Source organism: Pholcus phalangioides, unplaced genomic scaffold (assembly GCF_987345545.1).
Source record: "Pholcus phalangioides strain wild (caught in Gottingen) unplaced genomic scaffold, Ppha-v1.0 ptg000007l_1, whole genome shotgun sequence".
NCBI classification, from domain to species: domain Eukaryota; kingdom Metazoa; phylum Arthropoda; class Arachnida; order Araneae; family Pholcidae; genus Pholcus; species Pholcus phalangioides.
This window is the reverse complement of record NW_028301600.1, coordinates 59,967,409-59,994,880: the sequence shown is the minus strand read 5'-3', so window position 1 is coordinate 59,994,880 and position 27,472 is coordinate 59,967,409. Positions and strand designations below refer to the sequence as shown.

The 27,472-nt window shown below is 34.9% G+C and overlaps 1 protein-coding gene across 2 annotated transcripts in view; it reads left to right on the top strand.

Moving 5' to 3' along the window:
- The window catches only part of LOC149085572 (uncharacterized), a 109,568-nt gene that overhangs the window by 52,291 nt on the left and 29,805 nt on the right, over positions 1-27,472 (top strand). Inside the window, exon 2 of one of the 2 annotated variants that reach the window (XM_089233690.1) lies at positions 13,135-13,195. The exons of the other annotated variant lie outside the window; for it this stretch is intronic. Coding sequence (XP_089089816.1) covers positions 13,135-13,195 — 61 coding nt within the window. The remainder of the gene's footprint in view (positions 1-13,134; positions 13,196-27,472) is intronic. 2 annotated transcript variants of the gene reach the window in all.

Here is a 27,472-nt window from a genome sequence, read left to right as displayed (position 1 = left end):
GGTGATTACGCACCTCGCGGGAAAAATGTGCAGAGGCACCATCATGCATGAACCACATACCTCGCTGCACTGCGGCCGGCACACTTTGCAGAAAAACAAGGTACGTTGCTCCATTCACGCGTCCGGGCAGCAAGTACGGCCCCAAGACATAATCACCGAGGATTCCTGCCCACATGTTGAGACTAAACCTGTGTAGAGATTTCCACGGTACACTGGCATAGGGATTATCCATCGCCCACATGTGTGCATTATGTGTATAGACAATACCTTCTCGCGTAAATCTGGCCTCATCAGTAAATAAAACAGTGGCAGAAAATTGAGGATTAGAATGTGTGGTGACGTCAAGCATCCAGCGCACGAACTGTTCACGACGGGGATAATCGCCTTTGGTTAGGAGTTGTACCTTCTGGATGTGGAAGGGGTACATTTTTTCACTATGCAGAACATTCCAGACCGCAATGTGCTGAACATCGAGTTCAGCTGCAACCGCTCGTGTTCTCGTCGACGGGGAATCGGCACACCGTTGCAGCACGGTTTCTTCCATTTGAGGAGTACGTACATTGCGCGGTTTCCCTGAATAACGCCGTGCTGGGTGGAAGGTCCTCGTCTCCCGTAGTAGTCGATCGATCGTGGCGAAAGTAGTATGGTGTGGACAACGTCTCAGATGCATATCAGTGTACTCCTCGTTCGTGTAGTCAACCATCACGATACTCATTGAAACAGACAACTAACTGCGACACTAGCTTACTACTGCAATAGCGTTAATTTACGTCGTCCGCAGCGCGTGATCCTACCCCAGCGCATGCATTTCGCGACGCTGCTTACGTCAGATATGGTTAGCGAACCCACGAACGCATTCAGCGATCAACTGACATTCACCTTTCATCTCCTCTGGACTCATAGCCCACATGCGTTTTTCGCGATTTTAACCCTCTCAACGTGGTTTGTGACACCATGTTACACTGTTACATTGTAATTTTTATTCCTCTTGATGCCTACTAACAATCCTCTGAATTTGTCGGCCCATTAACCCTGTATAAAGCTAAAAAAGTTGAAGAAAGAAATCAGTATAATAGGTTTTTGACTATGTATTTCCATGTATATTCAAATATATACACGAAACCATACAGAGGGTTAAAAGTAAAGTTTCTACACTGATATTTGAATTACACAAAACAAAAGTGATTTTCAGTTTTTTAACTAATTTTATGAACTCAATCGTTTTCTCACTGCGCTAAACAAAATAACGTTTCCTTACTTCGTGGAATAATATACAGGTGTGTGATATAACACCTACGTTAGTTTCTGTTTGCAGAAACACAATCTTAAGAAATTAACTATGAACATTACCGAATAATCTTCGAATATCAATTAATTGAATAGCATTTCAACTCTTTGGATTGGTTCTAGGCATTTAGCCTTTCTAACAAATATTTGTTTGTAAAATGCGAGAAAACGGTAATTACGCGAAAGTTAAATTTCATTCTAGGAAGGTGGACGCTTATATTAGACTGACAGATATAAATCTTATATTTTTATCACACTTCGACGCATACGCCCATGCTGCGCTTATTACGAGAAATACGGTAATTGCCATTTCCTAATCACCCCAAAATGTAATATGATTTAGTATTTTGCTTAATTAGAAGAAGAGTAATTGTTATTGTGTAGGGTCACTAAAATGATTTAGATGAAATATACCATCATCGTTCTTGCTTTAAGGACTTTTGGCGGAACTCGATGCGGCAGCTTTCAATACTCGCCTCCTCAATATGGCTTGGCTGTCATAACTACAAAGTTATCGGTTAATGCACTGATGATATTTGTACATTTCATTAGTGTCATTAGTATATACAGCAGCTGCAATCATAGATATATTTTCGCGTGCAGAGAACAACAACCGCCCCTCAATGAAATTCGCATAATTGATGATGACAGAGAGACTGGTGATAGATATATACCGTATATATGTGTGTGTGGAAAACATTACCGTTGGTTTCATATCCGTCGGGCAATTTCCTCTGGCTCATTTCCTCGACGGAATGGAATGAGGAGCACCTTTCACTCTGATGATGTCCAATATTGCTTCCTCTCGGTGTGTCTGAAACTATTTCAGTTAATTTGGACTCCAGCATACGCTTCCGTGTCTATTCCATTAGCTTCTCAATGTGGAGCCGATATTAAACAGTTGCCGTCTGTGACTAAAATTGCAACAGAGCCTCACCAAATCCTCTTTCGAGCAATAAAACAAGTGAAAATAAAGGCTGAGACGTCTATCGAAGGCTATAAGCCACTTTTCTTTTCCGTCTGTTCAGAAACTTAATTTCCTTTTCCTTTCGATTCCAGAAATCATTAAAATGGTTTTACTCCTGGTGGCAGCAGATTTTCACGCTGTTGTCTTCCTGCGAAAAGTTTTAAGATGTGTTGTTGTTTTTTTACGCGTTTCGATGATAGTGATGGGCTGGTTTTTTCTCCAGCTTCCGAAAATCTGTGCCAATGCATGTCACTAAGTTCCGGTAAAGAGGATTTACGTTTTACTTTCATTTGTGCATTTGCTGCACTATATTAGATAAATAATTCTAAAGGGATTTTTCCCAGCATGATCATGAAAAGCACTTACTTTCCTCTTTCGTCTGTTCAATATTACTTTCACTTTGCGTCAGAGTGATTAAAAATCTAAATGAAAATAGTAAAATTAAATAGACAGCACATTGCTTATGATCTACATGAAACCCCGTGTGATATTTATTTTGTAACGCTCCTTTAGTTATTATGATAAACGTTAATTTATCATACGCGAGTAGTTTGAGGAAGCAATTTCGAATGTAATTTAAACTTTGAAAATAACTTTGAGATGAGAGACAATCATATCAGAAAATGTAATTGAGACACAAGACAGAATAATTATGTAGAATAATTTTGCCAAAAAAAAAAAATGAAGCAGGTGTATGGAAATTTTTTAACGCCACATAATGGTCGGTGCACTTGATTGAGGAGATGCTAACGAGTTCAAAAACAAATAAATAATACCGGTAAAAAAATTATATATGTACACCTTTTTTGCTTCGGTCGCTACTAGTAATAATCTGTGGGATTTGCAATCTGTCATGTTGCTCAAATAGTACCTGCTTCCAAAGTGATCACTTCTTCGTCCCTCATGGGTGGAGGTAAACGTCTGCGTAATTATTGTGTTTATTTGCTAATTAGCCGTCTCGTCTAATCTACTGAGTTCGATCTCGAAACATCTGCTTCTAGTAGAACGATTATCTCAAATTAGATCTGAGGAAGTGGTACGTATAGTTGTGCTAAATTCTCACGCGACTAAGTAGATATAACTATCCAGTATAAAATAACTATCGATATGTGAAGATGAAACCAAGTTGATGAAGTAGAACTTTCGAGTTAATGTTGATAATAAATTATCATAATCATTTTAAAATTATTTTCATTTATAAGATAATGAATCGAAGTCATTTCCTAACTCAAAGAAACCTAAAAAAATTGGTGAATGTATGCAATTAAGCAATTTATATATATACAGTATGATTGTGCACTCGAAGAGTAATTTATCAGGGAAAAGGAAGTCCTTTTCTTTTTTGTTATTTCTATCATACACTTTGCTGGAAGTTATCGATGATATTTAAATGATAAACTGCTTTTGAGGATGTCGGTGTTGTATTTGAAGGATTTTCATTGCCTCAACTGAGTACAAATCATTTCAATATGCTCAGTTAGACATGTCTGCGATTCATACACTCAAAAAAGAACTAGACAATGTCTTTCTCAATCAAGTCTGATAAAAGCGATGACAGACCGATTTCTAACTTAACACAATTAAGCATTTAATGGAATTAAAAACTAAAAACAACATTTTAATCATTCCAAATCCTAATGGTATTGTAAATTACACGATTTCGCAAAATCTTAGTAGTCTTTTCTAGCTTACGGGAATATTCCGTGCCAATATTTTTCTACAGTAAATAAATATATTTTGCACAACAGTGATGATTTCATCATCTTGGCGTTATGGATAATCCTTTTAATAATCAAAAAATATCTTCCTTATTTAATACGGCGTATTTGCTAAACTTATTACGAGACTGATATGTATTTAACTTAATAAAAAAATACATATATATACATAATAACATACCAATATCAGCTAGAATATATAGTGTGATATATAAATCGTAAAAATTCATAAAAGACCCATCGGCATCGCATATTTTTCTGATAGATATTTCAATCAATTGAAATTTCGAATAAATTGAAACTTCTATTTATTCTGAAGTTTAAGTGAAGAGAGACTTTGACCCGATCACGGCACAACCGTACGTTTTGGCAAATAAGAAAGAAAGTTCGTTCATTTATAAGAATCGATGATCTCATTTAATCGATATATCTGCAGTATTTCTCTGAAGTCTTTGACAATGTGAATTCCTCGGAACTTTTCTATCTCTTAAGGTGTTAACATATGCACTTTGAAGTAGAAATAAAAAAACAAAAATATGCAACTAATGCCATACATATTCGTTACTTCACTGGTTCATGTTTCACTAATGTGATAAAAAACTGTATATTTATGTAAATACTACGTTTTATTTTTAATGTTGTTGCGTTTTTAAAAGGGAAATTTAGAAACAATAATTTTCAAAATTTCTTTTTAACAGATACCGTAAGTCTATATATATTTTTTAAAGATTCATTTTTCTTCTGTTCGACTACAAACTGAAATTAAATGACATAGTGACATCTCTCAGAAATAGGATGATAACTTGTTGGATCACCGGAGGAGGTAAGTACAAGAACATCGAATCACGAAATTACAGGAAAAAAATTGGCTTTTAGAAGTTTGATTCCAGTTAATACAAGTTGGCCTGCATAGTATGACAACGGAACAACTAAATCAAATATGACACAGTGACATATAATCATACATTTTAATATCCTTTTTCCCTTTACATACCATACATATCCTTTCAGATCATAAAGGTTTATGAATAAAAAAGAAGTAAAACGTTATTCATGAAAAAAGGGGGAAAAAAAGTGTTTTTAGATCAAACGTGATATATGATCGAAATAATCGGGTTCAATAACCACATTTTTTGCATCGGCAAACACTAAAAAACTAAAAAAAAAAAAGTGTGTCAGAGCTAGCAGTCTTTTGTGTTTTAGTTTTTAGAATTTCTTAACTGTCAAGTTCCTCTTCCTGCAGTATTTCCACGAAATGATCAAAACACAAAAGTTAGAGATATATGAACATAGAGATGAAGGAGGAGACATCACTTTTGGTTTAGCGACCATCAATAGCCATTTTGCTTTGACCTTTTCGAGAGTTGAAGGAAGCATTCCATATTCTCTTGGATAAAAGAGTTCACGCTAGTTCATCTATCTATTTTAAGCGTGGAAGTTTCGGCGCCTAGTTCCAGTTTCTCTCATTGGTTTCCGGGTCAATATCAATACATACTGACTCGGTTCTTTGACAGTTCCTTCTTTGTTAAGAACGATAAATGTGTAGATAAATTAGATGGCGACTAATGCAGGCAGTCATGCAAACGCCAGAACGAATTTGCATATCGATTTCTTCGCAGAGAACCGCGAGATTGACCTTTCGATTTATTCCTTTCTTATTTATTCCCCCTCCTCCTTTTCTTATCCTTTGTTTGCATCCTTCTTATCACTTTTTTCATCGCCATAACAATGCATTCCAACGGCATTTCTTAGTTTCAAACCTTTTTATTCTTTGTCCATTCGAAAAGGTGTGTTGGAGATAAAAAAGAAAGGCACATTTATTTCTGTCAATGCATATTCCATGTAAATCTGCTTCTTGAACGTATTCTAGTTTTATTCTTTCAGCTCTATTCGAGGTTTCTTGGGATCTTTTATTTTTTTTTTCCATTCACTTCTTCACAAGCCATAGCATGGCGCGCTTACGTTCCCGCACACTATAGTTGATATCGATTTTATTTCAGAGCCAACGATGCTCGCCACTCACAAGGCCTAGTGACTGGCTCAGAAAAAAAAATTACATAATTTTTTTTTTCATTCTAGTTTTCTTCTTCCTCTTCCTGAATATAAGTGAACTGAATGAATTTGTGTCAATAACGAGACATGTGATATCGAACAACGTATGAGAATGATTCTTTTCATATAGACGACGTAAACACGTGGGGTCTCCTATGAATAAAGTTAGCGTAAGCTTATTTTATTAAAAGTAAAAAATACAATACGCTGAATATTCCTTATTTTTTTTACTTTATGAGTGAGTAAATTCTTTTTCAAAAATTTCTCTCTCTCTACATTTTTAATCCATTTATTCTCTGATGGTTAGATATTTACAGAGCGAAAATCTGTCAGTTTCAACTCATATAACTGGTGACTCATATAACCGTTTGATTACAGAAACCATTCCTCCCAAGGGTGGGGTTGATAGGGCCCTGGACGATTCTCACCATTTTTTTGTTTTTCACGCTACAAATTAGCTATAGAAGGGTCCAGTGAAAAGCCTGGTCTTGGGGCCCGACAAAAGTCCCAGCCCAGGGGCCCTTCTCCAGGATGTTGAGGTCATGATAGAAGCAAACTATTAATTAGAAAAATATTCAACTAACTTACCGATTTTAAAATATGTCATTTATTTTATTGAAAGCCTTGCCCTTTTAATTCCAATTACTAAGTTATTGCTTTGTCTTTTCTACGCCCGACAAAAAATCCAATGTTTCCCAAAGCAATATTAACATATATATATATAGAAGTTGTTCACAAGTTATTTGAGCTGAGACGGACGTATGTTTTTACCCTGTATAAATGCGTTTGGAGAAATGTATGTAGAAAATTGATTTTCTTTTGATATACTTGCGAAGTGAATGAAATTCAATTGATAAATTCCTTTAAAAATATCTCTATCCAATAATTAGTGATATTTTTCATAGTATCCAGATACTGTATTATATTTCCGAAATGTGCTGAAATTAGAGAAAAACATTTGGTTTTAATGACTATAGAAATAAAATCACATAACTACAAGAATTACAGGAAAAAAAAATTATAACCGAAACATTAGAAATCAGGTCTTTGAGTTACACAATATGTTACTTCACGAAGAGTATCTAATATTAATGAAAATTATAAAATTAAAATAAATATGAAAAATTATCAGCAAAACTAGAGGGAAATTAAGCTGTTATTGTTCTACTTCCGTAAAATAACAATTGAGAAAAATTGAAAAATACAATTTTTTAATACTGCCACTAATTCAAAAATGTCAATTATTAGAATTCGTGTCTCTTTAAGAAATTTACTCCACAATATTTGAATAGGAATCCATCGATATAGCGGTTGCTGAAGTTCTTGACCTTTTTTTCTTGTTATTGTGTCTTTTCGAGGTTCTGGAAAGTATTTTGAGACCAAGTTGTTTCATCGCGTTAAAATGACAAAAATCAAAAATTTTAATCACCTATACTCATCAGCGAATTTTCTTTCGAATGTTACGGGAAAAAAAGTGTTTTTATTACAATAAAGAGAGTTGAACTTTTATTTTATGATGTAATTTAGATTGCGGGGTGACATACGGAAATTCCAATTTTTATAATTCTCTCAATTACAATCTCTACTGAATTTCCCTCTTTTGCTGAACATTTCATATAATTTAATTCAATGTATGGATCATCCCTAGAGTTAAAACTTTAAGACATCTTAGAATTTAAAACTCGAATAGGATATCATTATCCACTGAAGTCGAAAATTTTGATTATAAATGTTGCTTTAGGGGTATTTTATGCTCTGCTTACGCACGATGTTAATTTAAAGTTTTATTCCTTTAAAACTAAATGAAAGCGAGAAAATTATATATATATTACACATTTTTTAAACTTTAACTGAGATAAAGTATTACAATAGTTAGCATTGTAAAGAGAATATTAACATTAATCCCCTGAAAAGCTACCTTTTCTGTCTAAGTAAGGATTTCTCAGAAACGTATTAATTTTTTTGTAATTGAATGTCTAGGTCAGTGTTTCCCAAAGTGGGCAATATCGCCCCTGGTGGGCGATGAAATGGTCCAGGGGGCGATAGAAGCTACGGATTTAACATGAAATCCTATGGATTCACTTGAATTGGGGGGGAGGACGATGAGAGAAAAAAATTCTGTTGAAGGGGGCGATTGAACAAGAAGTTTGGGAAAATATAGACTTGGTGAATATGCAGTGCGATGAAAAAAAAAGTGAAGCATTTAAATTATATAGAGGGAATTGCCAGTTTCAAAGGAAAACATGCATAAAAATGAAAATAAAAGTTTTTAAGTTCTGCTCCCTTTGTGTGATATCAGCAACATGAGTTTGACTGAAATAATTTCAATATTTGATTCAATCTTTTATGTCAAAGGGCTCTTTATCAGTCCATTATTTGTGAAGTATGTCTTTTTGAAGGTTATGTTGTGGTTATATATGTTACCGGCAAAGTATGAAATCCGGCATTCTATACTTTGCCTAGGCATTCTATAGAATGACTAGTCATTCTATAGAACGCCTAAACACAATCCAAGCAAAGTATGAAATATCTTCTTCCTCATAACATCCGCTGACAAAATTTTAATTATATAAACCACGGATGCCAAATGCGCCAAACAAAATAAGAGATTCTTGTTGAATTATAAATTTTAATAGATTTTTGATGTGTGTGTGAAAATGACACGTTTTTTTCTACATTAAAATTTCCTTTTCGCTTTCGTGAGAAAGGATTTCTTTAGGAGCGGTATAAAATATTACAATTTCATCGAATTAAAATTTAACAGAATTTTCGTCATTTTTTTCCGGAAACGTTTCCTTTTGGCTCTCGTGAAAAGGATTCTGTTGAGGGGCGGTATAAAATATTACAATTTCGCAGAATTAAAATTCTATAGAATGACTAGTCATTCTATAAAATGACTAGTCTCTCTATTAAAATGCCTAGGCAAAGTATAGAATAAAACCGGTATTTCATACTTTGCCTGAAACGACCAGGCATTGTATAGAATGCCTGGATTTCATACTTTGCCGGTAACATATATATATACATAGGCGTATACGCAGAATTTTCTCGAGGGGGTTTCAGATTTTTTTTCCTTTCTGGGGGTTCACTATTTTTCCTCCAAAATAACACTATAATCTTCTCTCAAGGGGGGTTAGAACTCCAAAACCCTCTCTTCTTTGCGTACGCCAATGTGTGTGTGTGTGTGTGTGTGTATATATATATATATTTATCGATTTTGGAAATTCAAGTCAAAAGCTTACTTCATTGACTGACGTTTGTTTTTCCTTGTATTTACTTACGATTAAATATCAGTTCGATTGTATCAAACAGATACTAAATTATTTAAAAATGCATGCAAAAAATCAATTAAGAAAACACGCAGCTGTACAGCAGTGATATTTCACAAAAATGAACAAAATGTTTCTTTTATATGAAAAAAATCGTTTTGCACCAATGAACCTTTTTTTTTTCATGTTCACCCGGTTATGTGTGTATATATATGCACTGATTTTTTTATTTTCTTCTCTATAAAAGGTAAGTTTTTCTTGCCCTTTTACATCACACGTGATATATGACGCATTTGTGACGTCAAGGTAAAAAGGACTCCTAGTGGTATGGACTGCTGACTATCATCATCATGAGACACCCGATCTTCTCTTCTCTTCTATACCTTTCCAATTTTCTTAGGCATCTCCTGTTTTGTGCCATGCTGAAAATATTCTATTTTCTTTTCCAAACGCAGTTTAAGGATTTTTCGACTGGTATGTCAATATCTTCTAAGAGCTTAACACAGTTGACACTATTTTTTTCTTACTTTCTCCAAATCCCACTTTGTGTCATCAAATGCAAATCTACATAAATGTATGATGCTTCTCATCTCTCTTTTATCTTCATGAATAGTACGATAGTGTGAAAAGATTACCTTTTTTGTCACATTCCATAAATCCTTTTGTTTGCTTATTCACTCTCGTATTTTGCTGGATGCTGGCCTATTGCATATGACTAGCTAGTAAAGGTTATTTTACTCTAAACCATCCATTTCAGATTCATTTGTCTCACTCGTGGAGTTATAAACTTCGCATACACTGCATATTTCTGTGCAGAATTTCCGTAAATTCTCGATTATCTCAGAATTATTAGTTCATTTGTGCAATTATGAAATGCTTCCAATATCATAAATTTCGGAATCTAAATTCTACAACTTTCTTTCGGAAAACAATAGTTACGAATGAATCCAACATTTTGATTAATTAATGCTGCCAATAAAATTCGACTTTGACAAATAACTGCATTTTCTCAGAAGGGAAGCATTTTCAGGCTAAGAATTAAATGAAGTCCATTAATTTGGCTACTATCTAATGTCAGCTTTCATTTTTCTTCAATTAGGGAATAAAAACAAATACCTCGCAAGCCATTTTTGTTTCTAAACACCTTCATTTGATCATTTGATCATTTTTGTCACACCACGGTCATTTTCTGCACACGAGGGCTAATTAGACCGGGACCTACAATTTATTGCCGATTCCGAACGGCAGGCTTGTTTTTTATACTCGTCGAGGGGTTGGTGCGCTAACCCCTCGATGGGGGAACTCCCTGCGGTAGCAATTTTTGCTGCGGTCAAGTCGCCGTTTTTTTGTTGTACCCCTGTGTCAGGAAAGTTTTCTGACAAGGACGAACCGGGTATTAAACTCGCGACACCTCTAAACATCCTTTGGTACTTTAGGCGAGCATCTTATCGACCGGGCTACCGCGCCCTCTAAACACCTTCCAGTGTCGTTTGCAAAGTTTGTGCTTTAGATTTCTAATATATCTAGTATTACATGTGTATGACTGCATAAACTCTGTAGAGCTAGTCCAACCAGGCCTCTACCGGTGCCGTCTTAACGCATGGGCCTACCCGGGCACGGCCCGGGGGCCTCAAGAGAAGAGGGGCCTCAGAAAAATGAGATGTAGTAGAATTTTTCGAGAATTTACGAGGTAGGGCCTTAGAAAAATCACTTGGCCAGGAGGCCCATGATGCTATTAAGACGCACTGGACTCTACCAGTCATTGCTTTTGACTGCCGAATATTGTATTGTATGAGAAACGTCGATGAATGGACGTAGTATTATGTTTACAAGAGAAGGTGCTCAAAATGCCCACCGAATATATCGAGGCATGCTCGTGTGTACCGTAGAATAGCAGACTGTGCACGATCAAATAGCCACGGTGCTCACAAAATGGAAGACGAGCAACTAAGTGTACTTTTGTAGTATTGAGGTTCAAGATACCAATTCCTTCAGAGAGCGCCATAAAAATAAATTTCGGGGAGTCAAATCAGAGGACACTCGCCACTTCTTTCCTATGAAAGAATCCCACCCAATATGACATCATACATAGACATTTTCCTCGAGAACTATAGGGCAAACCTTGAAGTGTGACTGGTTCTTCAAACAGTTTTTATGTACTGACTAGTCTTTACAGATTATATGCAGTCTTCAAACGACACCATGTATATTTAGTTTCTATTATTTTCTTATATAGCTTTTAGTTGAAAAAATTTCCAAGTACACTATTACATAAAATTTTTATATAGCTAAATGCGATTTTTCCTTTTTATAAGATTAGATGTGCGCTTGTAACCAAGCGCACGTTTAATTTTTGACTAAAGTATTAAAGTACGACAAGTTATCTGAATTCTAAACTCAAGGGAGCACAATTATTTTAGGTATTTCCACATATCGTGGAAACTTACCTAAACTAATTAAACCCAGAATCTTATTAGCATTACACACGACACCGAGTGTAAATATTTAATGTGATTTGTGTCAGGTGAACTTTTATTTGGCTATTAAATCAGTTTCTTTAGCTGATATTGTTATTTTATTGTTTCTCACAAAATACGAATCTCAATTCCTCAATGACAGACAGACTGGTTTTTTTTAACTATCAATATTAAAATTTGGATGAACCTTTTTTCAAGGAGGGAAAAAATCCATTGTGTATTCTCAATGGATCGCCTTTATTATAACGAAACAGAATGAAACTCATCGATCAATTGGAATAGCTGTGCTGCTCATCAATCAATTGATATAGTTAAGCCTTGATCTTGTCTACAATTTTTCTTTCCCTCATACTATGCTCGTATATACATTTTTTTATAGATATATATTTAAGTTGATAGATATAGATATACGGCATTACTTTTTCATCGTTTTTGCATCTACTGAATATTCGCTGCATGCTCAACTCGGCACTTTCTTTAATTAGTTTTACTCATTTTGTTGCTTCAATCTGATTTCCTATGGGGTGTCTACCACATGGAAGCATCAAAAGTATTCATGTTATTTCAATCTGATTGCGTTTCAAATTTTAGATCTAATGAAATTTTATAATTAAATATTCAGCGCTTCATCTAATGTTTTTTTTCTTCGATTTTGATTTCGTTAATGGTTGCAAAACTTCTCTGAAGTGCTTCTATTGTTCATCAATTTGAACGAGACTGTTATTTAGACAGTTGTAGCCTCAGAATGTTTTCTAGGAAGACATTTTTTAACACTGAACTGGTCTATAGCTGATCCGTTGAATGGTATAACAAACGTTATTTTCAAAACTGAGTTCAGCTTTAATACTCAATAGGCATTCGAAAAATACATAAAATTTATTTAAATGGCAATATTGCCATTTCACGTGTTCCATAATAAGTGAAAGTTTGTAAAAGGTGATAAAAAGAAGGTTTTGAAGTAATCACGTACGCTGATAGTAATTGACCATGAATGCCACGTAAAATTGATGCCATGTATGTCATAAATAATACAAAAAATTGGTATGAACTGCACATAATAATGATGGAAAAGTTTACGTACTTTACTCCATAACAAGAATTTAGTTTCAAGTATTGCCTCTTTTCTGGTACAACTGGGACGAGCTAAAATTGGTCTTTATGGTTTCTATTCAAATTTCTTAAACCACATATTTTATGTGTAAAATATGAAAGCAAAATTAATTTTTTAACCCCAAAAAAAGGAAACTTAAAAAAACAACACTACACTCTCTTTCTATGTTTTCTGTAAAAAAATTGAAATATATTTATCTCTATGTCGCTGTTCTTGAGTTCTTTGAGGTAAGTGGATACTTTTTTTCTTGCAGAAAGGAGCTGCCATTGAAGTGGATGAAAATGAGGACGCTTCGTTTTGCTTTCACCCCAGAGGTATGTATAAATGCATCTTTAACTGTTTCTATAATTGTTGCTTTATTGACATCAACTTAGCCTCCAGAGTACCAATTAATGTTTACTCAGATAAACAAGAAAGAGGTTTCTTTTATTTGTTTTGTTTATTTAGTAAATGATGTGTTGCTGCAATGGAATTGGATGTCCTGAGGTGGCTGCTTCTATTGCGCTTTCCGATCATGTGCAAAATTAATGTTGATTTTGAAACGGATTTTTATCCTTCACAGCTTTCGAAAACGAGTCTTCTTTTTCACTCGTAATTAAGAGTAAAAAGAGTATTACAACTCTCATTATACGTGCATATGCATATGCATCACGTGGAACGTGTGAGGTAGCATTGTTTGAAAAGAGAGGAGTTCCATTTTTAGTTGATAATTTGTAGAAGAATAAAATCAAAAACGTCCCAATTAAAGTTTAATAAAATGAAAACTACGCTGCAAGTGTTTCCTTTGCATCTGTCAACTTGTCAGCCTATCTAAAATATAACGGCGAAGAATACATGGTTTCTCTAAAGCTAGTGGATGAATTCACAACCGGGAAGATTCAATACAGTTAGTTCTACTGTGTGATAATATTCGAAAGTAAAATAACCACTTCATGAATTTGGCAAGGAAATTAATATATTGTACCGAAAAAAAAAACATGCACGTTAATTTTATAAATTTTGAATACAATTATCAATGAAATAATGTGATGAATAAATACAAATTAGGTGTGTACTCAGCTCAACGATAAACTTGACAGGATATCAAGACGTAAAACAGCAATACCACTGAATATGATTTAATTCATCGCTTTCATTTTTCTAGCCAAATATGAAAAATTTCAAATAAAATATTCCCGTCGAGTCTCGAAAATGCAGCACTCGATTGTAATGGCAGCTACAGGGCTTCATATGTTGGTGACGGCTACAAGTTTCCATAATAGGCAATCCCAATACTTGATGAGTCAGATCCTAAAACCCACTACGTAGGATGCCTGAATGTTCACGAGACCAAACGATCTTAATGTAGGGCTTATTTATTTAACCTGATCGTTTTACGAGGGCTGCTGCTGCAAAAGCAAAAACTGTTAGTGAATGGAACGTGCTTCTAGGCAAGAAAGAGATTAATAGTTCTCCGATAATTCGTTCGGCAAGAGCGGAAACTGCGCAGGCTAGAAAAGGTATCGAAGCGTTGATCGCACCTTCGGCTTCATTTTCTGTCAATGGCTTCTCCTTCGATCCGGTTCTTGATCGATGACTATTTCATCTTGGCACTAGACGAAAAAGAATCGCTTGGAGTAGAGAAAGGGAGAAGAAGTCTTACGCACACTGTTTCTTTCGTCTATACATCTTTTTATTCATTTCCGAAGAAAATCGAAGAACGAACTTCCGTCTTTTTATAAGAGATTTCGTACCGATCAAGACATTCAGTTGAATCAGCAAACTTATCTGCTGAAAAAACTGTGGCTCCAGATTTTGGTACGACGAGATTCGCTCAAATATCACGTTCGAAACTGTATTCTATTCCAAAACTTCATACATCACATTCAGATGTTTAGAATTTGACTCCCCAAATATGTTAAATACAAATACAAAGGTCACAACAGGCAAGAACCCAACGAGGTGGCTGAAAAAAGATTTTTTGTTAAACTACTCTGGGGAGCCGCGGCTAACCGTTGATTAAGGAAAGGCGCGCCGCGAGTAGAGAAAGTTTGTGAACCCCTGCATTAAACACTTTCATTGTAATACCTCATACTGGCTGAAAAACAAAAAAAATTCAGGGTTTCAGCTTAATAGAAAAGAAAAAGTCCCGTTTTAGAATAAAAAAATTAAACGATTGAGCATTTTTTGCAACCTTTTACGTAAGAAAGAAAAACAGAGTTGTTTACAGTTTTACCATAATATTCATTTACCATACCTCTGGGATGTATGGTCGCCGCACTTGCACACGAGATTTTCTTCCGATATAGTTATCATTTGGCTATTGTTATCAGAAACCTCCGAGTCCCGATGTAATCAAACTAAGCGGCATGGACTGTAATACACTGCCCATAAAAAAATTATGGTTGTCTTATCTAAGTAAGAAGTCCTTTCCTAAAGTCATTCTTCTGCTTTTCCGAGGCTTAGTTCGTCCTGGACTGGAGTATGCTATAAGGTTTTAGAGACTATATCTACAGAGGAACGTGGACTTGGTTGAAGGGGTTCAGAGAAGAGCTACGAGTGTCCTTGTTGGCACACGGGACTTGAGTGATGAAGAGAGCTTTAATTTTTTGAATATGTTTACATTGGAAGAACGCAGGTATCGGAGGGATATGATCGAAGTGTTCAAAATTTTCAACGAGATGAATAGGATGAAGCACGGATTATTAATACGCAGTCAATCGACTTCTTTGACAAGTGGACACCAGTATCGACTGGTAAGGGACAATTCTAGGTTGTGGTGTAGCAGGAAATTTTTCTCTAATAGGGTTTATAATAAATGGAATAGCTTACCCCCGCGTGGCTTGTAAATTCTAACACAATTGACACGTTTAAAAAGAAATACGATAAACATATTGGGGGTAAATTGAGAAGCTATCCACACTTAGATAAGACAACCATAAATATTTTTTATGGGCATTGTATTAGATTTTATCGTGTACATGTAGTTTTTATAATTTCATTTTTAGATGGAGATTGCTGTGTTATATATATTGCTGTGTGTTAAATATGTGACGCATATTTGTTATGGGCATGTTTTCTCAGGCACCTCATTGGGCATTTAGTCTGTTCTGGCCTTGTATTTGTACGGATAGCTTCTCAGTTCATCCCATTATAAACATCGTATTTCTTTTGAAACGAGACAATTATGATAGAATTCACAGAAAATTCAAAATTCTGTTGTCTGAATTGTCATTTGTGTATTTTTTTTTTGTACAAGGTGATTCAAAACTCAACGTACAAACTTTTAGGAGAAGTAGGAAACACAAAACAGAATCACGCAGGAATGTATAACCGGAAACACCAACTTTATCATTTGGAGGACAAACAAAGATGCAAAAATGACAAGCCAATGATGGGTGGAAAAACTTTTTATTTAGCGATACTTTACACGAGCACAGTACGTGTACTCGTTAAGTTTCACAACAAGTACTCAAAGTTCTTATAATCCAAAGTTATGCACGCTTCACAACGGCGACGCATTGATTGTCGAACTCTTTTATTGCATTGCACCCGTCAACTGCACCATACACAAGGTGCATGTCCACCATTTCAGCGTTCATAAATTGTTGCAATTCGCTCGTTCTCCGTACGCAATTGGAACTTAAAATGACTAGCGCGGCATTCCAACAACAGCGCTGGCGAACAGCGCCCTCAAGCGTACATAACTGTGGATGGTAAGAGCCTTGAACACTTGTTGTGAAACTGTCCTCAAGTAACGTATCGCTAAATAAAGTTTTTCCACCCATTATTGGCTTGTCATTTCTGAAACTTCGTTTGATAAGGTTGGGGTTTCCGGTCATACATTCCTATGTGATTCTGTTTTGTTTTAGTGTTTTCTACATCCCCTAAAAGTTTGTACGTTGAGTTTTGAATCACCCTGTATATTATATAGTATAACATTTGTGGTTCAATTCGAACCAGAAAAAATATGCGGCACGAATTACATCTGTTTATAAAAATTCTGTATTGGTTATGTACAAATTAGTTGGGCATTACTTCTCGGAGATGTTTGAGAATGAAAACCAGAAAAAAAATGTCGGAGCATTTCTTATTACTGATCATCGCGAAAATTTCAAGCTTTGAAATTTATAAACGTAAATCTGTCGTTGTCATTGCAATGCATTTAATTACTGCTATTCGTCACGGCGAATAATATTTGTGTGCAACTTTTGAAAAATGACATTTTAACAATGCGTTTTCTTTTCTATTCAAAATATTGTTTAAAATGCATGTATTTCATAAATATTTTTTATTTTAAACGCTGCTTATTTTTTCACATTTTCACACTACGAACGTAAAATTGAGATATCGTTAGGTATAATACAAAAGGAAAATATCTAACGAGCTCGTCTGTGGAAAGAACGAGAACAAAATTCGCTTCGTTAACGCTCGTTGTCCATTTCGCTAGCGAACTTCTCATAGTTTGTAGGAATTATTTGCATAACTTTCGCGATTGTAGTGTGCCTTAGAATTTTCTCTCTACCTGCTTTTGTTTAGATTTATCTTTTGTCCCAAATAATGTTTCAAAAGTGCCTCGAAAAATATTCCACGTAAATTCTTTGAAACTTTTTTTTATTTCCTTTTTTTTGTTATATCAAGTGACGGTTTTCCAGAGAAAAAGCTTCTGTACAACATTTCTATTTATTTATTCCCCCTTTATTCCCATATGCATCTGTGTGTATGTTGCCTTCGGTCGGTTAATATCCATTCTCATTCCGGGTGGATTTGATTGCGACGTTTTACATGGTTGCTTTTTATATTCTCTTTTTTTTTGTCTCATGCGTGTGTATGTAGTACTCTGGCTTCCTTACATTAATAATTGAGGCTGTCCTTGCCGTAATTCCTCTTAACTTATCCTTGCGCAGTAACTACTACAGTAGTGAGAGACTCTTTCATTACATTGTGAGCATGAATCAACATTCTGTTTCATTTATATTTCCTTATTTGCTTGTCTCGTACATCTCCTCTCCGGCCACCCGCAACGAACTTTTGCTGCCATCCGTATGACTAGAACTACGTAATACACGTATGTAGCCTAAAATATAATACATGGAGATCTTAATAATTTATTGAAACACACTGTGACTTAATACTAAAGAACAGTGGTTTTCAACCTTAGGCCATATGGTTCCTTGCAGTACTGAAACATTTTTAGGGGTGTCACGGGTGAAAAATAGGTGGGAAGAGGGAGCCATGACAGGTGGTTAAAGGAAGGCCACAGAGAGCTGTAAAAAACTTTTAGATGTGAAGAAATAAAGTGCAAGTGGAAATTAAATAAAGTGAAATACAGTGAGAAAAGTGTGAATATTTTCAGAATTCAGCAGGATAGGCTATAGAACCAAGGCTATCTTGACTTATGAACCCATCCGGACATCCTGCATATCTCATGTCCATAAAGGGTCTACACGACAAGATCTGGTACAGAACTACGTCAGGGCTATATAATAAAGGGCTGTTTCATGACGCACCGGAGTCGGTGGTAGCTAACGTCATGAATGACGTCATTACTCAAACAGAACCGAGTACGCCCGCTTTGCTACCCTATCAATTTCGATAGTTTGCAATGGCTGTACTGCCCATTTCATTGAATTATTCTGAATTATTTCCAAAATTACCTTTTCGATTATTGTCATTAGTATATACGGGGTGATTATAAAAAAACTATCCCGACATATGGGCCCCTAACTATCATACCATTCACAGAAACTGAATGAAATTTTGGCATAAGGTATTTTGAGGTATGCGCTCAAGAATGATATGGAAAACAACAGTGTCACTCTAACAGTTACGGTTACAGTGAGAAAATTTCGAAAATATCAAATGGCAACACCAAGTTTTTTGTATTGGAATGTGATCTCCATTGGGAAAACCCCTAAATAGCGTTCGAACGGCAAATGTAGCACGAAAATCCCCGGAGCTAGGGAAGGAAAAAATAAAAAGGACTTTGCCGTGCACCAGAGCATTAATGTTCGTTTCATTCGTCACACCGTTTCTTCGGCTGAGATCTCAGCCTGATTACTCCTCCACAAGGTCATGTGGAAAATTTGTGAAACATAATAAAATGCTTTATTTTATGCTGCTTCTCTGTCCTTATTGGTTGTCCTCACTTTTAGCCTATCTACCGCCGGTGATTTTCATGCTACAGTTGCCGTTCGAACGCTATTTAGGGTTTTTCACAATGGAGATCGCATTCCAATACAAAAAACTTGGTGTTGCTATTTGATATTTTCGAAATTTTCTCACTGTAACCGTAACTGTTAGAGTGACACTGTTGTTTTCCATATCATTCTTGAGCGCATACATCAAAATACCTTATGCCAAAATTTCATTCAGTTTCTGTGAATGGTATGATAGTTAGGGGCCCATATGTCGGGATAGTTTTTTTATAATCACCCTGTATACATTGGTTGCTTTTCCCAACATTTTAAACACTTCAAAGAGAGAAATTTCGGTATTTGTTTATGAGGTAACTTCCACTAGGAATATTTTACTCGGATCCATTTCAGTTGAATCACATACGTTATTTAATTTAAATCGGGTTGATTGAAAGCCAACTCGAGACACATACTTTCAATTATCTTCTGAACTTTCCAATAATATTTTATTAATCGAATCTTTTTGTTCTCATTTGAATTAGTTGTAACTTTTAAGAGCCTTGGACTTCGTTATAACTAATAAAACTGCAACATAAAAACATGAGAAGCAAATATATAAAAAAAATCCTAATATAAAATGTTTGAAGTAATTATTTTGAATATGCTAATATCAAAAGACATTATTACTTACAAATTGTTTCTTGGACCCATTTTTTAGCTTATAGATTATAAAAAGGTTATAAAAATACGACACACTCATACCTGTGACTCCACCATGAACGAGAGATCACTCACTTAAAACAGTAAATAAGCAACTAAAATGTAAAAAAAGAGCATGTTGGCTGGAGCAGTGATGTCACGCAGTAGCCCCGAGACCACGCCCACTGAGCCAAAGCGGTAAGCGTGATTTCAAAGGGATGAAACGACCCTTTATTATACAGCGCAGGAACTATGTATGATTTCTGGAAATAAGTACTAAATATGTAAACGGTTATTTCCAACTAAGTACAAGGCTCCCGGAAAATCCCTTTGTCCAGGAGCCCATGATGTTGAGACGACCCTGAATATAACCAGAACCAGTAAGGAGCTCACTGAAATTTAGCTCAGGGGTCTGGAGATCGATCGTATATATATTTTCACCACTAAATATTTATTTCGAATTAAATATCATTCCATTTTATAAGCCATCTTTCCAAACTGGAAAGAAAAACTTGAAATAGGATAAACATTTAAAAAATAAGCATAATTATTCAATGCATAATTATGTTTTTAAGTGTACTCACAAACAAATTACCAAGGGTTGCAAAAATACGACCTACTTTGGCCCATCAAAATGTTGGACGAAAGTAGGGCGTATTTTCAAGTTACCAGAGCTCAAATTTTCAATTAACGTTTTCGGAAAAAGTGAAAGATAAATGAAATTTTAACCATATATTAACATATTAACGTACTACAGTTAAAAGCATTAAATTGTGTTTCCAATTCAGCACCTACCTAACTTGACAAAGTTAGATTACAACCCCCACAGTTGAAAGTTAGAGAGATAGAAAAACCATGTGCAAATCACAGCATATATATATACAAAACCACCACTATTGGTACCTAGTCGGCCATTTGTGAACAACCTGAAGCACTCAAGTTGCCTTGCTTAGTGTGTGCATCACTACTTAGCAGAAAATACAAAAACTAGTGCCGAAAAGTTTTCTCCTCAGTGATTAGAGTACGTGTTATTATTTTATCGTTTTGTGCTAAAAAAAGGATCCCAGGACCAAAGTAGCTCACGTTTACGGAAATATAGATTAAAGAATAATACTTCGAGATCTTAATAATTTATAGAAATACAAAGTGACTTAATGTTGAAGAATGTCTTTTTTTAATGTGCCCTCTATTAGAAATTTATTGAGAATTATAGCCAGAAGAATGAAGTAAAAAAAGTTATTGCTTAGTAAAATCAGCTCTAGAGCACGCTATCATATTGATGTTTCAGAAGTTCAAGTTTACACAGCATGGAGCACGGTGAATGGTTTTACCGCAGGAATTTTTGTATTGCTTCGGAAAATATTTGAAAACGCATCGGTGCTCTATATGCTTACTGTTCAAACACTGTAAGTGGTTTGGAACAGCCCGCATGTAAACCTGACCTTAATGCTGAAATGATTTTTTTTATTTGAGTACGTACTTGAAGATTTGTGCGCTCCACGAAAAAAGTAAAAATCAATAGAAGCCATCGTAACACTGAAAAATATTGCATCAAGACAAACATTCTTGTTATCCAAATAAAGTTATCGGTTTCAGATTTTAATGGACCAGTGGATAAAATTCAAATCTTGAAACAATGCAGATTTTTTTTTCCTAACGCTTATGTTCCCCAACTTAATCCTTTGATTTTCAAGTTTTCGAATGAAATGTGATGCGTTTATGCCTGAAAGCTATAAAATAACTCTCAGTCAAAATTGACGTATAAATAAATACATTACATGCCATGTTAAATTGGAATGGTTGTATGAGATATAGTAGGCTTATTTGGGAGCAGAAAGTATTATATGGTGTCATTTGGTGAGCACACACACACACAGTTGCAACAGCACAAAAACATTCAGATTTGGTTGAAAAATTTTTAGGCCTCTCCTTTGCCGATATATTTTTCTGCAAAAGATTTGAGGCAGAGAGACTAGTTATTTCTTATCTCTTGTCAAGAAAAAAACAGTAGTGAAATTCGACTATGAGGATAAGAAAAAGGGTTAGAAGATACACGCAAAAAATTTCAAACGAAATAATGAATACATCGCAGTTTCTTGCACTCAATAGTGAAAAATAACAAATGGTAAAGGGTTTTTTGTGGCCATTTTTCTGCATTTCTATTTTTCTTGCGTTTTTGAGAGTACACTTCAGTAGTTTTGAAACAAAGTCGTATTGAGATATCAAGGTTTATTTAAAACCTGGGAGGAATAAAATAGATAAATTGATTTTAAAGCAGAATATTCTCTCTCTCTATAGTGCTACTATATTTTCTACATTTCAAGAGACGCATATTGAGGGAGCCTACTTTTACCGAATTTGCACTTACTTACTTTATCACTTTTACTCATTAGCACTTTTTGTGTTCGCATTGCCGTGAGATATAATATTGTACTGCGAAGATTTAAACTATATCTATGTCATAAGACGAACACTGTTTTAAAGATAATCACACAAATTCATTCGAGAATAAAATAACAGTATTGAATACGTACAGATGATTCGAAGTTTTTATTTGTTTTTCCTGAATACTCACCGCATCAAGTTTTACGTTGTAATTCATAATATTTAGCCAAGAAATTGACAAAAGATTAGTAATGGAAGGATCTGGTCAAAATAAATTCAATGACAATCAATTTAGTTTTTATAACGAAAATAAGGCCTTACAGATAAAGGATTAAAGAGCATGCAAAAGTGGCAAACAATTCATTATGACGGACTGTTTTATCGTACTTCTGGTATTGTAGACTTGTACTCTGTTTATTGCAATACAAACAATTAATGTATTCATAAAATATATGTCTTCAATTAATTTATTTCAGCAATAAAAACCATATTCACGTAAAAGTTAGTACCTGTGGAGTGACACATGTTACCTGAACTTTATATAGAACACTACACAATAAAACATTACCTCTCAAGTACCTGTTCATGTTGATAACCTGGGAATAAAATATTTGCATCGTTAAGTAGAAAAATGAGCATGCAGATAAACTTACAAGTGCTGTATAACTTGTTATCTATTAAAGGCTAATGCTTCAAAGTATTTTTCAACTAGTCTATCTTTAGGAAGAGAACAAAATTTGGTGTTTAGAAATAAATAATGAAATTAAATCATCTTGAGAGTTACATTTTCAAGCGAACTTCTGAAAATGAATGGATCTTCTCAGTTAAATGCTCCGATATTATAGTCGAATGGCCGTTTTCACTTTTAATACTAAATTTGCTACGCATTAACTCAGTTCATCGAAATGAATGAACATTTTGTTCTGGATTTTGCGCAATATTCTCAATTACAAAACAGTAGTCTCTTGTAAAAGCCTCGCCCATAGCTAACGATGATTCATATAGTTTCTGACCTGAACTATGACACGGAAAAAAAGATTCGCAGTTATGTTTAATTATGATAAACTAGTGTAGCTCATCTTTTAGAACAAAAATGCAGGTTGTTTTAATGTGATCATTTTTCAGTTCACACGATATTATTTGGGTTTTTTTCTTCTATCAAAGATATCACTAATAATCTAGTGTTGTTTGAACGATAAGTAAAAAAAAAGAAAGAACAGGAAGGAATAAATTAGAAAATAGAGCCTCGGACTTTCAAAGCTTTGGGAAACGTGATACCCTTATAATTTATCACGGAAACCCCTAAGAACGCTGAAGAAGAGTATTCAGCTTGAGTTGGTGAGCAGTTTTGTTAATAATATCCTCAAAGAATCTCTAGGGAATGCTTCCCAAATTCTATTTAGAACTACTGCACACCTATTAATCATTTTGCTACGATATTCTCATGAGACAGACTATGGCCCTTCAATTAAATGTTCCTTAGCAAAGAAGATGAAATCAATAACGCTTATACATCACGTTGGTTTTTTTTAATTATCCAAACTATTGTATGGCCTTTTGTGTAAATTCCTACATTGTTTCAATAGCTAAGGGTAGTGTGTGTGTGGATGAAATTCATAAGTTACGCGTAGTGTTTTGAAAACTGAAACAGTTTTTGTGTAGAAACAAATTAGAAGGGCTATATCTCAAGTCTTCAAGAGTGCAGAATACATAACGCTTGATAGGTATTGCCAAAATAGAATATCGAGTCATAGTATTGTTTTAAAATTCCAACCACGGGAAACATTTGGCATTTCATTCGTGAAAGCTGGAGCTTAAAAATTACTCGTACATTGCCCGTTGCATATCCTTCTCATAACAAACTTCGGTCGCAAGAAAATCCATATTTATTATTTGGAAGCAGCGTTTCTCAACCTATGGTCCGCGGACCATAGGCTGTCCACAAAGATGGGATAAGTGTTCTGGGCAATAATTGGTCATGAACATCTGCTGAACATGATAGAGCGATACGTATTGCCTCAGCGATAAGACCCAGAAGATCCGAAAAGAACAGAAGAGCAGTGATGCTAAACTTTACGCTGAACCGAGCTTTCTTCTGAATAGAGTCATTTCAAGTATAGAGATGTGAAACCAACTGATATTGTTAAATATTTATTCTCTATCTATTTGCATTGCATACACATATTTTATATCGCATCCTTATATATCCTACATCTACTGCTCTATGTATCATATTTTAGTGTTCTGTTTTAATGATTGCAATATGCTGAACGAATACCTTCTGCCAAGGGGATTTATACAATTGCTTTGAACCTTTGCCAGCACCGTGTATCCTTTTTCCCCTTGTGCCACCTTCCGTAAATACCGAACATTCTGTCGTTTTTTTAATTTAATTATTTATATTTCTCTTATTTACGTATTTTTATTTTATTTCATTGCAACTCTGTTTATACACCTTCTTCTGCATGTTATAAAATTGTTAACCTATCCCTTTTCTGCATGTAATAATTTCACACCTTGCGTATGTTATGTGTCTTGTTTTGGATCAATTCCTCCCTTTCCACGTAGCGCCGCACACTCTGAATTATTGGGGGTCCCGTACATTCATGAATTATTGAGGTGGTTCAGCCCGATTCACGAAGTTTATTGGAATGGCTAAGGCGCCTATGACTGTAAATCGCCGCTTCTAGCGTGTGGTTCTGATAAATCGCAACGGAACCTCTTCATCATCACAAAGATGATCAGTAACCACACCACGCGAACACGAGTTTTCAATGATTCTGCTACTCCGGCCGCACCATTAGGCACTATAGATATACTCGGCTAACACCTACTTTATTAGAACGCGTGTTGATTCGACTAGGACTCCAGTAGTTGCCATTTCTCATACAAGGAGCCTCTTCGAATTTGAGAAGCTCTCTGTGAGCCTTTTGACGTTTGAAATTATCGATTTTGAACTTTTTGGAGTTGTGAATCGGCTTATCCTTTGAATGCGTTTCCCATCATTTTGAATCTGATTATCAAGCATATAACGCGACATTTTGCGGAACAAAAAACTTTTGCACCACAATTTTGACAAACGCTCACTTATTGCTTTTTCTTTGCCCAATTCACCGTGACAAATAATCTCCAGAAATCAGAGTTACGCTAGTTTTTAACCGCTTATCGTCACAATTGTAGGGCTTCAAAAAGCAGTGCCGTTACATCATCTGATGACGTCATACATACATCAGACGTTTTTGTTAGATACATTGGTCCTTCTTCTTTACAATGAAATATTGAACACACTATATAAATAAAGTTTTCGTAACGTTCACTGGCCCAAATGCGATTCCGAAACTATAAACGTATCCCACGTCAGAATAAAGCCGCGTGTTAGCGTGTTATATACTACCCATTTTCATTATCTCAAAATTAGATAATCAACGATCAATTCATAATCAATTTCCTGTATAGAACGTATTAGTTAACATTACACATGTGAAAAATCAATGAAAGAGCGAAAATAGAGAAAAACTATATTAAAATGGTTTTGAAAACATTAAAAAAGTCAGTCATTTCTTGCATTTAATTAGCAATTGACTTGAGCCAGAAAATTAAAAATTAATGCCTTATGGTGTTTTAAATAGTTATTTCAAGGGAATTTTTTTGCCACTCCAAAGAAACTGTTTTTATTCGATATTTTTAATTATATTTTGGTTTTATTTTTAGTTTCTACTTTTTTTGCGCGTTTTTAATATTATTGCTGATGTCGCGATTTCATTTGGTTGTTTTAAACCTCTTAAAATACTTTTCGAGTAAGAGCTTAATTTTAATTGCTTTTTTGTTTATTCTTAATTCTTTTCTAAATTTGTCATTTTCATTTTCATGGGAGTCAAACAGAGGTTTTTCGCGATGTATATGAACTCAGAGGCTCCGTTCATGAAATGTTTCATGCATATACTGTAGCCTACTCTGTGAAAGTCGTATCTCTGTGGAAATCTTACAGCAATGACAGTTCGCTGTGTGGTCGTGTGATCCATAGCGTACTAATTACTCAACTCCCAACTCTGGATGAATGCTGGTATACTAGGCACACACGCATTCTGTCGAGTTTGAAAGTTTAGATATAGAACACTCGCCCCCCCCCCAGTACATTAAATGGCCCAGTATGAAATTCTGCAAGATTATTGCAATGGTTCAAAAACGTTCAATCAATTTCGAAATCTCTCAATCAAACATACATTAACCAAAGTATTGTTAGTCGTTTGCATGCAATATGTGCATGTGACCTTCAACTCTGCTTTTTGTTATATTTTACATTTATTTTCGTTTTATTTTGTATATTTTCTTCGTATATTCACGGTCACATATAACAACCGCATATAATATGTAGGTATCAAGTAGATGATATCATACTCGTATACATTGAAATAAAAGCTGACTACGATAACATAACCTTGACAGTACGTATTGAGATGTCGAACTGGTTTCGATCTATCAGGTAGATGGAATAAAGAACAGCGTGTAGAATGACAGCACGTATTCATAGCGATTAAAGTGTGTCGCACGAGTACAGACCTACCCTAGAACACTGAAGTTGAAGCTTGGTTTATGCAACGCGGGTACTGAGTGGAATACTTATCATGGGGGTGCAGCTGATTTGCTTTAAAGAACAGTGCGAATGCATTATTTTGATGAACATAATTTCCTTTTCTACACTATTAACGATAGTAATCACAGGTGGGACCAATTAAATTTTCCTCGGAACTGATAGGCCAAACTATTACTGATCTTCCAATTAAGGGATCAAGTCAATCTGATGTTGTTATTTTTAATTTTGTTTTTTTCGTTATTATTTTCATTTCTTTTTGTGCGTTACCCGGCAACACGTCACGCAATTTCAATGCGAACCGTGTCTAAGAATACGCAGAATCACAGTTTTCTACTCCCCACCCTGATTTAGATTCTGATCGTTGTTCAGTAACACGCGTTCCGTTCCGTTGATTTATTCCTTATTTATATAGCATAGGAAAATGCTAGTAACTTTTCATCAAATCCCATGATTCTGACATTCCTATGTATGATTCATACTATACGAATAGAAAGAATGTACTGAATATATAATATTGTACTTGTAAAAAAATACAGCTTACACTACCAAGATGATGACCTCTTTTTTTCTACAGTCTGTTTTTGTTCATGTAAGAAGTCTAAGAGTGTTTTGTTGCTGCTGTATTTTGAAAGAAACTATTTTTTAAAACTTATTTATAGTATGGAAAACGATCCCTTAAAATAAAAAAAAACAAAAATTTCAGGACCAGATCCATGAATAAGAAAAGAAAATTTTGAGTCAAAACAAAGTCTATTGATGACAACAGTTTTATGGCAGCAAAATTGAAAAAATTTAGA